The sequence below is a fragment of the Osmerus mordax genome, chromosome 27 (assembly GCF_038355195.1).
Source record: "Osmerus mordax isolate fOsmMor3 chromosome 27, fOsmMor3.pri, whole genome shotgun sequence".
Lineage (NCBI taxonomy): Eukaryota > Metazoa > Chordata > Actinopteri > Osmeriformes > Osmeridae > Osmerus > Osmerus mordax.
The window spans coordinates 7893936-7910195 of record NC_090076.1 but is presented as its reverse complement, the minus strand read 5'-3'; the positions used below and the strand labels follow the sequence as shown (position 1 = coordinate 7910195).

Genomic DNA, 16260 nt, shown 5'->3' with positions numbered 1-16260 from the left:
AACCCCCTTCTGCTGGGTCTGCACGCAAACACACACACACACAGTCACACACACACGTGAAAACCACGGATATTAGACCTGGACACAAACACGCACACTTCCAAACACACACGCCTGCACACACTCAAACGAACACCACGGCACAGACCTTCACTAGCCAAGTTCTGTTGACCCAATGGAGCATTTCCTCTTTCCCAACAGCATGGAAAATCCAGGAAGTCTCTGGGCTCGCAACAACACAAGCTCTGGAGTGTTTTCACATGGTTACAAATGAGTTGTCAGATTGTCTGCACATCTTTGGCCGGTCAGGGTAAAGTCAACAGCCCTGTTAATTAATCTGCAGGGTCTGCAGCTGACATGTGAAAGAGGGTCAGAGAGCTTGTAACCCCTCACACTCACTGTAAGCCCTCACACTCACTGTAACCCCTCACACTCACTGTAAGCCCTCACACTCACTGTAAGCCCTCACACTCACTGTATCCCCTCACGCCTCTCTCTCCCCCCTCTCTCCTCTCTCTCTCTCTCTCTCTCTCTCTCTCTCTCTCTCTCTCTCTCTCTCTCTCTCTCTCTCTCTCTCTCCTCTCTCTCCTCTCTCTCTCTTCTCTACCTTCTTTTCTTCTCTCCCCTCTCTGTTCCCCAGGACCATGCTTGTCTCTCCCCTCTCTGCTCTCCACATGTTCCACCACGGCTCCAGTCCCCAATCGGTGTTCATCTCCGTCCTCCATCTTAGTCCCGTTAGCGACTCCCCCCCGCCCCCCCCCGCCCCCCCTGCCCCGCTCTCCTCACTACACAGACCCTTATCTTCCCAGGGTTGCAAAGTGTTTTATGGTAACTATTAGAAATTGGCAGACAAGTGGGAAGTTGCACACACACACCAAAAGAATGCAGTGCATAAACACAATAAAATGTAATAATGGCCCATGTTTGGCAGTACATGCTCTGATGGTTGGGTTATTAGACTGGACCACTTTTCCTTTAGGGAATTAGAGAAGAATGTGCAGTTTGTCATATTGTAAACACCACGAGACCAGCAGGAGGCAGGGAAGAGGGCTGGGGGTGAGAAGTGATTGGGGGGGTGGTTGTGGGGTGGGGGGTGGTGGGGGGGTGGTGGTGGAGGGGCGGGTGGTGGAGGAGAGGATGTCTAGGGGTGATGAGTGGTGGTGGAGGGGGGGGGGGTGGTAGTGGAGGGGCGGGTGGTGGAGGAGAGGATGTCTAGGGGTGATGAGTGGTGGTGGAGGAGAGGATGTCTAGGGGTGATGAGTGGTGGTGGAGGAGAGGATGTCTAGGGGTGATGAGTGGTGGTGGAGGAGAGGATGTCTAGGGGTGATGAGTGGTGGTGGAGGAGAGGATGTCTAGGGGTGATGAGTGGTGGTGGAGGGGCGGGTGGTGTTTAGGAGAGGATGTCTAGGGGTGATGAGTGGTGGTGGAGGGGCGGGTGGTGTTTAGGAGAGGATGTCTAGGGGTGATGAGTGGTGGTGGAGGGGCGGGTGGTGTTTAGGAGAGGATGTCTAGGGGTGATAAGTGGTGGTGGAGGGGCGGGTGGTGTTTAGGAGAGGATGTCTAGGGGTGATGAGTGGTGGTGGAGGAGAGGATGTCTAGGGGTGATGAGTGGTGGTGGAGGGGGGACAGGGGTACTTGCGTGCTTGGGGTCACAGGCCTAGGGACGCAACTCATCCAGGAAGGACCGGGGATATTCAGCTGCAATTTTCCCTCCCATTCCAACACTTGGTAGCACACAATCAGCAAGGCGGGGGAAGAGCGTGTCATCCACAAAGCATGCCTGCACAGTAACAGTCAGTCTCTCTCCTCCCAGGCAGGGACTCAGCTCTGACGTATCTCACACTCAGGAAGGACAGAGACGGAAAAGACAGTCTTCATTCCGAGCATGAAAAACAACCTCTGATCAAAGCCTATGAAGGGTTATAACTTCTTGACCAGTCAGAAAAGGGTAAATTCCACAGAAGGCAAATAAACAAACAATATGAGCGCCTGTTTTTTCTCTTTGTTTTATCAAAGACATGGAATGATCTCACTGAGATAAACAGACCATGTATGATCTCATTCATGTTCTTTCCAGTGAGAAACGTATGTGGTTTTAAATTCAGTGTGGTGTTGACATGATTCACATGGGTGTAAAATACAGGTTAGGAAAGTAGCCAGAGGCTACACAGAAGTCCACACAGATCCTTAAATGATGACAAAAGTGTCATGCGCTGAAGGGGTCAATGACACATTCAAGGCACAAAAAGATCCCTCTCTTCCAAAAGTAGTAATTTACCCAAGCATTTCACACAAACAAAACACTTGACCTACAAAAAGGGATTAATTACATGTGTAATTAATCCATTTTTGACAGTCAGTAAAACAAACCTCCAAAAACTTTGAAAATACTGTCAAACTAAAATAGATTTAGTAAAACCCTGGCTTTCTAAAACGTACAATCATGCCAAGCAAGCACATCCGATTTGGGTCTTTATCCGTGACTCATAAATGGCCAGAGCGCGTTCAGGAACACGGGACAAGCCCGCCCATTCCCAGGTTGGGTAGCGTGAGAGTTGAAAACGTTGAAAGGACCAAAAAGAGGAAGGCAGAGGATAGAACCGCTAAGGCACTGCGTTCTAACGGACATAACCTAAAGCTAATGAACTGACCAATCAACAAAAATATCAACAACCGAAACTTTCGGGTTTTTAAATGATGGAGTATAACACATAACGGAGTTGGATGAACATCAGGTTATAAAGAATAGGATACATTTTGAACCAACATCCAAGCACCAGGTAAGAGGAAACATTTAAGGGAAAATGATCACTCTTGATGTAACATGGTCAACTTTTAGAGTGAGAAAACGTTCAGTACGATTAACCGATTGCTGTCTCTCGAATCTTATGTTTTTGGAAAAACTTCCACTGTTTAACTCCAGGGGTAACATAACTCTATGAGTAACTGGATTAACGTTTGTGGTATAGTTTGAATAGTATGCATTCTTTCCATTTATTCAACCCCCCCCCCCCCCCCCCCAAAAAAAAATCGTTATGAAGAGTATTTATGACTGTGCTAAGTTGAATATTTATAACCAAAATGCTTAAGGCGGTTGTTTTTCATCTGTGTAGGCGACGTTTGTGTCTGACTTCACATGTGACATGTCACTACTCTTCAACCCTGATCTGAATTATCTGGCTTTTTGACACACATAACTCTTCGTTTAAACTATCTGAATAAATTAATAATTAACTAACTTAGAGAAATCATTACCAGCGGATGTATAAGCTAAGAAAGTATTAACATTGAGTCTATTTAGGGGGTTTAAAGTCTTCAAAATCGAATCTCTCTATCACCTACATCGAAACCTTTCTATTGACGTTATTCATGACAGTTTGATAACATTGTTCTGCGTCGTCTACCTGGCAGGCAGCTGTGGAATCTCGGTGATGCTGTTAGTTCAAAGGAGAGAAGCCGCAGTCCGCCGCGCAGTCTCCAGTGTTGTGGCGCCCTCTGCTGTGTGGTAGGGGAAGGACGGGCAGGATGGCGTTTCAGCTGGAGGAGGGGATGAACTCCGTCATCGTCCACCACTACAACCACTCGGGCAAGCTGGATCGCCCGCGCAGCAGCGGCGCCTGCAAGACCGTGTTCCTCCTGCTCATCTGCTTGCTGATCGTCCTGGAGAACGTCACGGTGCTTCTGGCGCTGTGGAGGAACAAGCGCTTCCACAGCCGCATGTACTTCCTCATCGGGAACCTGGCACTGTCGGACATGCTGGCGGGCGTGGCGTACGTGGTCAACATCTTCACGTCGGGCAGCCGGACGTTCTACCTGAGCCCCTTCCAGTGGCTGGCCCGCGAGGGCAGCATGTTCGTGGCCCTGAGCGCCTCCACCTTCAGCCTGTTGGCCATCGGCATCGAGCGGCACATGACCATGGTGCGTCTGAGGCCGTGCGAGGCGGCGGGCCGGGGCCGCCTCCTGGCCCTGCTGGGCTGCTGCTGGGCCGTGTCCTTCCTGCTCAGCGCCCTGCCCAGCCTGGGCTGGAACTGCCTGGGCCGCCTGGCCTCCTGCTCCACCGTGCTGCCCCTGTACGACAAGAGCTACGTGGCCTTCTGCATCAGCGTGTTCAGCGCCCTGCTGGTGGCCATCGTCATCCTCTACATCCGGATCTACCGCCTGGTGACGTCGAGCGGGCGGCGGGTCAGCAGCCGGCCGTCGGAGCGCTCGCTGGCCCTGCTGCGGACGGTGGTGATCGTGCTGGGCGTGTTCGTCCTGTGCTGGGCGCCGCTCTTCCTGCTGCTGCTGCTGGACGTGGGCTGCAGCCCAGAGCGCTGCCCCGTGCTCTACCAGGTGGACTGGTTCATCGCCCTGGCCGTGCTCAACTCGGCCCTCAACCCGCTCATCTATACCCTGTCCAGCAGGGAGATGAGGGCGGCCTTCTTCCGGCTGCTGTGCTGCTGCCAGGGCCAGCTGGAGGCCACGGCCCCGGCGCCGGGGAGCCCCCACCCGGGGACGCTGGCTCCCACCGTGGAGAACAGCAAGACCAGCATGGGGGGCAGCGGCCAGGCCGGAGGGCCCAGGCCCGCCCTGACCCGGGGGAAAGCGGCCCCGCCCGTCATCTCCAACCACGGGCACGGCGACCCGTCGCCCGCCGGCACGCCACACCCCTCGGGGCCCGCCGACCTTCTCTCGGCCGTGCTGGTGAAGGCAGGGGCACTGCCCTCCCTCAGCAAGCTCTGATTGGTCAGGTTAGGGTTAGCAAGCTCTGATTGGTCAGGTTAGGGTTAGCGAGCTCTGATTGGTCAGGTGGCCCGTTTGTCCGGTACTGGTCATGTGTGGTGAGAGGGTGAGACTGTGGAGCGTGAGGGGGACTCAGAGCATGGCGGCTCGCCCACAAGCACTGGTGGGAGAACATCAGGTGTCTCTCACGGCTCCTGTAGCACGGAGGGAGAGGGTCCAAACAGGAGAAACATATGACTATCTTGGACTCTAACCATATAAAGCCACTATTTTTTACAGTCTGCTTCAAAAGCACCACTGAACTGGTGTTTTCTGCCCGTGTAAACACATGAATCTTTTCGCGATGGAACGGAATGCTTTTGGGGGGTCATCCAATCAGGATGCAGGAGCGAGCTGGTGATTGACATTCCACGGTGTTCCACTGACTGGCTTGTGAGGACAAATGAGGTCACTGTTTACTGCACCTGCAGTGCACGATGAACTTATCAGTACACCTGCCTTTACTTTTATTATAATAATTATAGGATACAATATTTATTTTCCAAGAAGTTCCAGGCCTTCTCAGTATTATGAAATGTGTGATAATTCTTTGTGTGTATTAAATGCTTTCACGGTACAGTGGCTTTAGTATTAATATTGTTAAGATTTGTAAAAATGAACCGTCAGTCAGTATTAGTTCTGCTTCCCAAAAACAAAGACACATGCCACTTACACTTACACTAACCACTAGTGAATAAAAGTTGGATTTAAAAGGATGAAAGTTTTACTAGTTAGCAAATGTACTGTGATTACATTTCAACCTAAACATTTCTGGTTTCGAATACCTTTACAAATGAATAAAATACAATTCCTCCTTTTTCTACGATTTGTTTCCACCGCATTATTTTGACGTCGTCAATGGACAGACCAACACTATCTAGTGGGTGAAATTAGCGGTGTCAAATCACCGACGACTTGTGTAGGTGTCAGACAGTCAATGAAGGCACCTGATGCAAAGACCAAACAGGAATGGAACTAATGCAGACAGCAGGAGAACCTTAAAGGGACTTGGAGTGAAATATGATGCACTTCCCATGTCAAGATGCAATGCATTATATTCTCGTCCACTAGGTGGTGCTATCACAATCATAAAAGTGAGCGCATGAAACTGTGTCCCCATTTTATAACAAAATACCTGTTAGTAACAAACACATTGTTACTTTGTTTTTCTCGCTTGCTGGCAGTGGTAGTGACGGTGCGTTGCTTGCCTGCTTCATTCTTTTGTTCGCTGTTTGAACCAATTTTGGGAGAGGGAGTGTGGATGAGGGGGTGTGTAAAGGGAGGGGAGGGGGGAGGTGAGAAGAGGATGATGGGAAGAGCTTCTGGTGTGATTACCTCATCCGTACCCCCCCACCCCCCACCCCCCTGGGACGGAGTGAGATCATGGCTGTCATAAAAAGAGGCATTTATGATGTCTTACTGCCCTAGACGGTAGAGACCTTTATATCACACGACTCAGCTTAGTGCTTATAACGACTCAAGTCGGAATGTGACAGATGTGAAAGAATGGAGCACGTGCGGACACGTGGACTCGTATGTTATATTTGGAACAAAAAGGGATTGTCTTATAATTGTGTTTCTATGTGTGTGTGGGTGTGTGTGCGTGTGTGTGTGTGTGTGCGTGTGTGTTGGGTTCCCACTTATTTTCACATCCGTCTCTGACAGACAGTTTGAGATTCAGTTGATAGCGTGGCTGCTTGTTAGTACCTGTAAGTGTAAGTGTCAGTGAATCCCAGTACTCCCAATTATTTTCTTTCAAAGCAAACTAATGTCGTTGAGTTGGTATTACATTTGGAATAGCTATCTATTTCAGAAACGGTATCAAAAACCCCACAGCCAAGACTTTCAACACTGATTGACAACTTGTGTACATTTGTCTACATGTAAGTCGATCACAAAACATAACCCTTCTATCATTTTGGTTCACCCCCGCTTGAGGCTTCGATGTGCTTGCGCATGTTCAGTAAAAGAGTCGGCTCACCATAAAAGGAATAACCAACTGGAAAGCGAGAGCGTCCCCTTTAACCGCGTGGTTTCTCTCGCAGTCTCTCTCACGCTCACATTTGCGATCAGTCGTTCCATACAGCGGAACTCTGCCCTGCTTCATCACCCATCTCGCTCTGCAACCGATGTTGTTTTTTCTCGTTTTCCTTTCAGATGTACACATTCCGACAACAGCCAGTTTAATCGGAGGTTTCTTGGCTTTTGCACTTTATTTTAGCAGTGTGAAAATACGTGCAATGAAGCGCTCAGGTCCGGAGTGGTAGGAGAACTGGAGGTTTGTTTCAGAGCTGCGCTGTCAGTCACTATAGGACATTTAATTCGAATTGTGGGCTTTGTTTATGCGTGAACTTATAGAAAGTAAAATTAACGATTTTCCAAAGTTATTATGAATGGAATAAACCGTCTTCTTTCTCGTTATATTTGAAGGTTTCATACATATGGGATATGTATGAAACCTATATGCGAAGCCTACTGTTGTAGTGAGATGTATTTCTAATCAATGCGAAACTTGACACACTATTGCTGTATTGGTGTTAGACTACAGTAGTAAAATAGCTCCGATGAAATTTAAAATGATTAGAAAGTAGGATGTAAATATGCCCTGTGTGAAATCCGTGTGTTAGAACCAACTACTCTGTATATATAGGTCATCTCTTGTGGTTTTATTTGTGTCCCCCTCACGAAAAACATTTAATTTGTGAATTACATCAGCGTTTATTACCAGGGCGTCAACTGAAATCGTTTTGCTCGGGCAAAGTCCAGTGTAGACATTGTTGTTGCTCAGCAGAGCGCAAAATAGCAGTCCTACACATCCAGCTGTTTGGGTTTCTGTTGCTGCGCTCCGGCACAGTTGTGACCACGAGAGCACTGGTCGACGAGAGCACGGGTCCACGAGTTGAGGATTAACGTAGTAGAGAATAAAACATTAATGGATTTTTAAATCGCTGTGTCGAATTCGAACCTCAGTTTTCACAAGTTGTGTGACGCTTTTATGGAAAACAGACACTGTTTTAATCTATTTGTAGGCTAACATCCTCAGATCCAATAGGCCTATTAATTATATTTTGATCCTTAAAAAAAAAAAAAAACTTCCATCAACAGCTTCCAGCTTTTAACAGCACTGAGTGTTTGGCGGCAGTGGTCCGATGGCCAAGTGGCTCAAAGACTACCTGAGTTTCGGCAGCAGGCGCGTGCCTCCCCAGCCGCCCACCCCCGACTACACCGAGAGCGAGATACTGAAAGCCTACCGGCTCCAGAAGAATCTGGATTTTGAAGACCCATACGAGGACTCCGAGAGCCGCGCCAGAAGCGACTCCGTGACGGCGGATTCCAATCACCTCGCCTTCGGTTCCCCGCTGAAGTCCTCCAGCCTGGATATGAAGGTGGTGTCGCCCAAGCATCGTCTTATCAAGGTGGACTCCCAAGACCTGGGCAGAACCAAGATCCTGCTGAGCTCCATGTCCTTGGAGGAACCACAGGAACCCGTAGGTCCACACCACATATTACATTACATTTAGTCATTTAGTCATTTAGCAGACGCTCTTTTCCTGAGCGACTTACAGTAAGTACAGGGACGTTCCCCCTCAGGCAAGTAGGGTCAAGTGCCTTGCCAAAGGACACAACGTCATTTTCCAGGCCAGAATTGAACCGGCAACCTTCTGATTACTAGCCCAATTCCCTAACCAATCAGCCACCTGACTCCCTTAAAAGAAAGTGACATGATTCTGACACAGTGTTGGGTGTCAAGAGGTAACCTTACCATGAATCACACCTTGGAAGTGCCGCCTGAATTGACTGGCCTAGATGGTTAATGACAGGAAGAGCTATTGATGTCTTGAATGCACCATTGAGCTGGATGGGTGTGTGTGTGGGGGGGGGGGGGGGAGGGAGGGGGAGGAGGGGGCAGTCTCCAGAGTTTATGTCCCTCTATAAATAATAAATGGCGTTTGGTTTAGCAAGCGTAGCCCCCCGTGAACCCCCCCCCCCCCCCCCCCCCCCCGGGCAGACAGGCTGTTCAGACCACCACATGCTGCTACACTTGTGGTCCCATCAGATACACCGGCTTCACAGCCTGTATCGGTACAGGGTGGGCTGGAAGCGGAATGCATTCACAGCTGTACTGAGAGAGGCCTATAGAAGGAAGGAGACACACACAGAGAGAGAGAGAGAGAGAGAGAGAGGCAGAGAGAGAGGCAGAGAGAGATAGAAGGAGAGAGAAATGGAATATATATATGTGGAGAGAGGTAGGGAGGGGGAAAGTCAGGAGACAGTGTGTGAGGAAAGTCAGGAGACAGTGTGTGAGTGTGTTATTGTGTGAGAACAGGATAAAGGGATAGTATCGATTCTGTACAGAACCCATTCGCACACGATGAGCAAGTTAATGAGAGTATTGTGAGGTCACTCTCTCCCCTCTCCCTCTCCGTGTTTGTCTGAAAGCTGAGGGTAGTTGTGGTCTGAGGCAGGGTCATTACCCTGGGCAATCTGCGGGATCCTCCGACCTCGTTAGTCCGCAGATCTGGTCGTGAGAAATATCCCTGCCCTAATCAACCTGCACATTCCTGCGCGTCGATAACCTGTTCCAGTGACCAACGGGAGATTGCGTGTGCGTTTGTGTACCGACTGTGTGTGTGTGTGTCTAACGGGTCTATGTTGTGCCACCTTTGTTGGCTTGTTTTGTGTGTGTGTGTGTGTAGGTGTGTGTGTGTGTAGCCGGTGGGGGAGTGTGTGTGTGCGACCATATGGCTGTGTCTGTGTAGCTGTCAGTATGCGCCAGGAGTCAGGTGGCTGAGCGGTTAGGGAAGTGGGCTAGTAATCCGAAGGTTGCAAGTTCGATTCCCGGCTGTCCGAAATGACGTTGTGTCCTTGGGCAAGGCACTTCACCCTACTTGCCTCGGGGGGTATGTCCCTGTACTTACTGTAAGTCGCTCTGGATAAGAGCGTCTGCTAAATGACTAAATGTAAATGTATGCCATCTGACCACTGATCCTGCCTGTGCATGGGAGATCAAACGCTCACTCCTTCAAACCATGGTTACTAATACCTTATATTTTATTTTATGGCAACTTATATTTTATTTTATTGTATATTTTATTTTATTGTATATTTTATTTAATTCTAATTCCACTTAGTACTGCTAGTTTATGTACCCTTAGTATAGATAGTCCACATATAAAAAATAAAAAAAAGTTTATTGTATGCACCTTCCTGCCAAAGCAAATTCCTTGTCTGTGCAAACTTTCATGGCAAATAAATCCCATTCTGATTCTTCTGATTCATACTGTATTTTGTGCATCACATATTCAAACCATACATACCTCAATGGAACAATGATATATGATGTATATATGACACGGCTAAGCGTGTGTGTGTGTACTGTGTGTTCCTCCAGAACTGAGAGTGTGTGTGTGTGTGTACTGTGTGTTCCTCCAGAACTGAGAGTGTGTGTGGTGTGTACTGTGTGTTCCTCCAGAACTGAGAGTGAGTGTGTGTGTGTGTGTGTTCCTCAGGTGATTCCATCCGCACCAGCAGTAGGAGACACAGACTACTCTGATCCGTTCGACGTGCGTTCGGACCCCCGACCAGAACCGGACCAGGGGCCCGTTCCCTGTGAGAACAGTGGCTACATGGAACCCTACGAGGCCCAACGGGTCATAACAGGTCAGAACAGGGTTTTTTTGAACCTGCAACCTCAGTCAAATGCTCTAACCACTGAGCTAATACCTGTCTCACTTCCTGGTCTAATGAGTGGAAGGTCTGAAGCATCAGTCTGTCAGCAATCAAGTCTCAATGAGAATACTTAAGCACAAAAAAGAACATTTACCAGAGAGGTCTTCCCTCTTTTAGAAAGGTCTGGAAGCGTGTGGCTTCTCTCCCTTGTGGTTGGCACAAACATCCCTTTAAGAGCTTTTCTGATGGTTCACCAGGCATCTCCCTCACCGTGAGTCGCTCAGACATGTACGCTGAGGACGCTCTCCTCCTGCCTCTAGATCCTCTCACGGGCCTTCACTTCAGATCCATTCTCTCTCTCTCTCTCTCCTCTCTCCTCTCCTCTCTCTCTCTCTCTCTCTCTCTCTCTCCTCTCTCTCTCTCTCTCTCTCTCTCCTCTCTCTCTCTCTCTCTCTCTCTCTCTCTCTCTCTCTCTCTCTTCTACCGCTCTCTCTCTCTCTCTTCTACCGCTCTCTCTCTCTCTCTCTCTCTCTTCTACCGCTCTCTCTCTCTCTCTCTCTCTCTCTCTCTTCTACCGCTCTCTCTACCTCTCTCTCTCTACCTCTCTCTCTCTCCTCTCTCTCTCCATGCTTGTGCTCTGTCCCGGGGGCCGAGGGAGGTGGGTCCTCCTGTGCTGATGCGTCCCAGCCCCCCTGGGGGTGTCTGGGCGCAGCACGAGTCTGTCTGGCGTCTCGGTCGCCTTCATTCAGGTCAGAGGAGGAGGAGAGGGGCTGGCGTCAGTCAGTCAGCCAGTCAGCCAGTCAGTCAGTCAGCCAGTCAGCCAGTCAGCCAGTCAGCCAGCCAGCCAGTCAGCCAGTCAGCCAATCAGACGTGATGGATGAGAGAGGATGGATGAGGGAGAAGGGATGGATGAGAGAATGGATGACAATGGATATTTGGATGAGAAAGGATGGATGGATGAGAGAGGATGGATGGATGAGAGAGGATGGATGGATGAGAAAGGATGGATGGATGAGAGAGGATGGATGGATGAGAGAGGATGGATGGAATGGATGAGAGAGGATGGATGGGTGAGAGAGCCACAGGCTCTCATTAGTAAACACAAGTTCGCATGCAACCAGGGTAAAGGATTAAAAAAAAGATATATCGTTTTTTGGATTGTCTAAGACAGGAACAGATTTACCAAGACTGATTTGTAGCTGTCCACAAAAGACACTGACATGAACTGAGATGGATTGGACTTCTTTAGCATCCAAGATCAATATTTTCTTACATGCTCTTGGCATGGGTAGGCTCCGGGCTGCCATTAATGTGAAGTTGTCGTGTTTTGGACCGGATGAAAGATCAAGCATCTTCTGCACACAGCTGCTGCTGGTAGCGTGACATCATCTGCATACACAAATAGATTTTCATTCCCTCACACGTCTTCAATCTAGCTCTCAATCTCCCTCTCCATCTCTCCCTACCCCCCCCCCCCCCTCTCTCTCTCTCTCTCTCTCTCTCTCTCTTCTATCTCTCTGTCTCTATTTTCCCCCATCATTTCCCCCATCTCTTTCTTATTCCTCTCCTGCCCGTTTTCCTCTCTCCCTCCTAATCTCCCCCCATCTCTCCACCCTTTCGTCCATCTCTCCACCTTTCGTCCATCTTCTCCATCTCACCCGGCTGTTTCTTGACACAGCATGCTCAGGTACGGCGGCATTCAGCCAAGCTCTGACTCTGTCTCAATGACTTAGCGTCAAACCCCAACCCCCCCCTCCCTCCCCTCCCCTGCCCCCCCCCCTCCCCCCTCTACCACCTCGGGGCCCTTCCCCCAGGGCCTCCTCTGTCGTCATGGAGACGACAGGGTTGCCCAATAGCAGTATGTAGTCTGAAGGTTAAAGTTTCCACTTGCTTTCCGTCGACCCTACCATCGAGCTCCAGCATTCTGTCCCTCTCATATTTACATTTAGTCATTTATCAGACGCTCTTATCCAGAGCGACTTACAGTAAGTACAGGGACATTCTCCCCGAGGCAAGTAGGGTGAAATGCCTTGCCCAAGGACACAACGTCATTTTGCACAGCTCGAACCACAACCTTCGGATTCCCCTAACCGCTCAGCCATCTGACTCCCACTCACATGAGTGCACCTTCGTGGCAAAGCTCCCGGAACTGGATTCAAAGACTATCCCCCCCCCCACCCCACCCCCCCCCACCCCCCCCCCCCTTTGGAGATTCAGGATCTCTTGTTTTTTTTGCAACGGAATTGTCAAGTCTTACGTCAATATGAAGGGACGTTTGGGTTGCTAAAGTAAGGCTGCTATCGACACTGGTTGTTTTAGAGGTGCATCCTCTGGCATTATGGTCTGTCGATAATCCATATCAGAGTTTTTACCTCAAGGTCAATGTTTTGTGGTGTGCATCAGGTGTGGGAAATCATGTTTGGAGAAACACGCACCACACAGAGGTAGTGAGAACATGCTAATGAGAAGCGCTGTGCTGTGTACTTGCTAGCTACTGTGGTGATGTGTACCAGATAGCTGCAGGGTGGAGGCGAGAGGGGGGGGAGAGGCAGGGAGGGTGGGTGGGTGGAAGGGAGGGAGGGTGGAGGGGAGGGGAGAGAAGAGAAGAAGGAAGGAAAGGATAGAGGGGAGAGGGGGGTGGAGTGGAGGAGAGGAGGGGAGAGAGAGGAGGGAGGAGAGGAGAGGAGAAAGGAGAGGAGAGAAGAGAGGGTGGAGGAGGGTGTTGCTGCCGTTGCCTGGTTGCTTGGTGTCTAGCCCAGGCTTGGCTAAGCCCCTCATATGATGCACTGAGCCTCTGGCAAGCTGTGCAAACATCATTAGTCTCTCCCCCAATCTGAAGTCGTGTTGCCACTCCACGGGAATTTTGTCATAGTTGGTGAAGCCGATGCACTTGGCTCACCATTCGAACCGATTTCACCAATTCGGTTTTCGATCAGGCGTTTTCTTTCTACAGCTGTTCACGTAAGACCTGTGTGTGCTGTGTGATCTGAAACAGAGCTACAGCGCGGTCCAGGAAGCGGCCGGTCGCGGGGTGAGGTTCAGCTGTACGACACCCCCTACGAGGACGAGCGAGGCGGCCCTCTGGGCCTGGGCCTGGGCCTAGGCCTGGGGCTCGGGTTACGCAGACCCCCAGGAGGAGAGCAGGGAGAGCAGGCTACCTCAGGACGACGAGAGGCCTGCGGACGAGTACGACCAGCCCTGGGAGTGGAAAGAAGGACAACATCTCGAAAGCCTTTGCAGGTAGTGAGTGTGTAGACCTCAGCACACACAGCCTCCCTCTGTCTACCTGGCTGACACAGCACACACACATCGGGATGTTCTAACTTGGCTTCGCCCACAAACTGTGGTTCACCACGCTGCTAAACGGGGTTACTTTGCATTTTCCAGTTGTGTGTGTGTGTGTGTGTGTGTGATGCAACTGTGTGTATGTTTGTGCCTACCAGTGTGGGGTTTGTGTGTGTGTGCATGTGAATCTGTGTGTGTATGTGTGAACCTGTGTGGGTGTGTGAATCTGTGGTGTGTGTGTGTGTGCGTGTACGAACTCCTACGTGTGTGTGCTGGGTGCACAGTGAGAGCCAGTGAAGACAATAGATCAGAGCAGGCCCCATCAGGTCTTGTCTGGGTAATTGAGTTGCATCCACAAGTCAGGGGGTCAAGGTGACGGCAAAATAAATCAACACTCTCTTCCCCCTCACCCCTTTTATGTTCTCCCTCCCCCCTCCTCTCCTCTCCTCTCCTCTCTTCTCCTCTCCTCTCAGTTAATTACACGCTCACACGCGCATGACTGATCCAGAGCTAATAAAGTGGGCGTGTCGACAGAGCAGAGTTCTGCACGCGACAAACACACACTATGGACACTCTCCAATCACATTAGCTCAGGACCACTAAACAGACACCGTAACTAACACCAAGAGAGGGAGGGAGGGAGGGAGGGAGGGGAGGGAGGGAGGGGGGGAGGGAGCGGGGGGGGAGGGGAGAGAGGGAGGAGAGAGAGGGAGGGAGGGAGGTGTTGGGGGTGGAGGAGTGAACAGGATGGGCTGTTGTTCCTGCCAGCCAGCTGAAAACGCTCCTCGTCCTGCAGAATGGGCACTTCTGGGACAGGACTGCTTACAGGACTATTAGAAGGGAGGTTCTGTAGCGCTGATCCTAGGACTGCTGGTTCCACACATGCTATCAGTATCTGTTCTGGAACACTGACCAGAACACAGACCACAACACTGACCAGGACAGAGACCAGAACACAGACCACAACACTGACCAGGACACAGACCAGGACACAGACCAGGACAGAGACCAGAACACAGACCACAACACTGACCAGGACACAGACCAGGACACAGACCAGGACACAGACCAGGACACAGACCAGGACACAGACCAGGACACAGACCAGGACAGAGACCAGGACACAGACCAGGACACAGACTAGGACACAGACCAGGACACAGACCAGGACACAGACCAGGACACAGAGCAGGACACAGACCAGGACACAGACCAGGACACAGACCAGGACACAGACAGGACAGAGACCAGGACACAGACCAGGACACAGACCAGGACACAGACCAGGACACAGACCAGGACACAGACCACAACACAGACCAGGACACAGACCAGGACACAGACCAGGACACAGACCACAACACAGACCACAACACAGAACAGGACACAGACCAGGACACAGACCACGACACAGACCACGACACAGACAGGACACAGACCAGGACACAGACCACAACACAGACCAGGACACAGAGCAGGACACAGACCAGGACACAGACCAGACACAGACCAGGACACGACCACAACACAGACCAGGACACAGACCAGGACACAGAGCAGGACACAGACCAGGACACAGACCAGGACACAGACCACAACACAGACAGGACACAGACCAGGACACAGACACAACACAGACCAGGACACAGACCAGGACACAGACCACAACAAAGACCAGGACACAGAGAAGGACACAGACCAGGACACAGACCAGGACAAAGACCAGGACACAGACCAGGACACAGACCAGGACACAGACCAGGACACAGACCACAACACAGACCACAACACAGACAGGACACAGACCAGGACACAGACCAGGACACAGACCGACAACACAAACCACAACACAGACCAGGACACAGACCAGGACACAGACCAGGACACAGACCAGGACACAGACCAGGACACAAACCACAACACAGACCAGGACACAGACCAGGACACAGAGAAGGACACAGACCAGGACACAGACAGGACAAAGACCAGGACACAGACCAGACACAGACCAGGACACAGACCAGGACACAGACCACAACACAGACCAGGGACACAGACCAGGACACAGACCAGGACACAGACCACAACACAGACCAGGACACAGACCAGGACACAGACCAGGACACAGACCAGGACACAGACCAGACACAGACCAGGACACAGACCACAACAAAGACCAGGACACAGAGAAGGACACAGACCAGGACACAGACAGGACAAAGACCAGGACACAGACCAGGACACAGACCAGGACACAGACCACAACACAGACCACAACACAGACAGGACACAGACCAGGACACAGACCAGGACACAGACCAGGACACAGACCACAACCACAGACCACGACACAGACCAGGACACAGACCAGGACACAGACCAGGACACAGACCACAACAACAGACAGACACAGACAGCAGCCCGGCCTGTCTGAGCATGCTCCGCTGACTGGGCCGTAGTAGAGCGAGATGAAACATTGTTCCAGTCTCACATTTAATCCATATTCCCACAACTGGTGCGTTGCTAGGCAGAGTTCGCATGGTT

At 50.7% G+C, this 16260-nt stretch overlaps 2 protein-coding genes across 2 annotated transcripts in view; both read left to right on the top strand.

Annotated features, from left to right (window-relative positions):
• Positions 1–2556: 2556 nt before the first annotated feature.
• s1pr3a (sphingosine-1-phosphate receptor 3a) lies at positions 2557–5338 on the top strand. The gene is made up of 2 exons (XM_067230256.1): positions 2557–2780; positions 3412–5338. The coding sequence occupies exon 2, from the start codon at positions 3526–3528 to the stop codon at positions 4720–4722; it is 1197 nt and encodes a 398-aa protein (XP_067086357.1). The 5' UTR covers positions 2557–2780; positions 3412–3525; the 3' UTR covers positions 4723–5338.
• A 1585-nt stretch (positions 5339–6923) lies between these two features.
• shdb (Src homology 2 domain containing transforming protein D, b) overlaps positions 6924–16260 on the top strand; it is an 18709-nt gene continuing 9372 nt past the window's right edge. The window contains 6 exon segments of the mRNA XM_067230255.1: positions 6924–7039; positions 7867–8249; positions 10272–10422; positions 13427–13545; positions 13547–13639; positions 13641–13671. Coding sequence (XP_067086356.1) covers positions 7911–8249; positions 10272–10422; positions 13427–13545; positions 13547–13639; positions 13641–13671 — 733 coding nt within the window. The 5' untranslated portion in view covers positions 6924–7039; positions 7867–7910.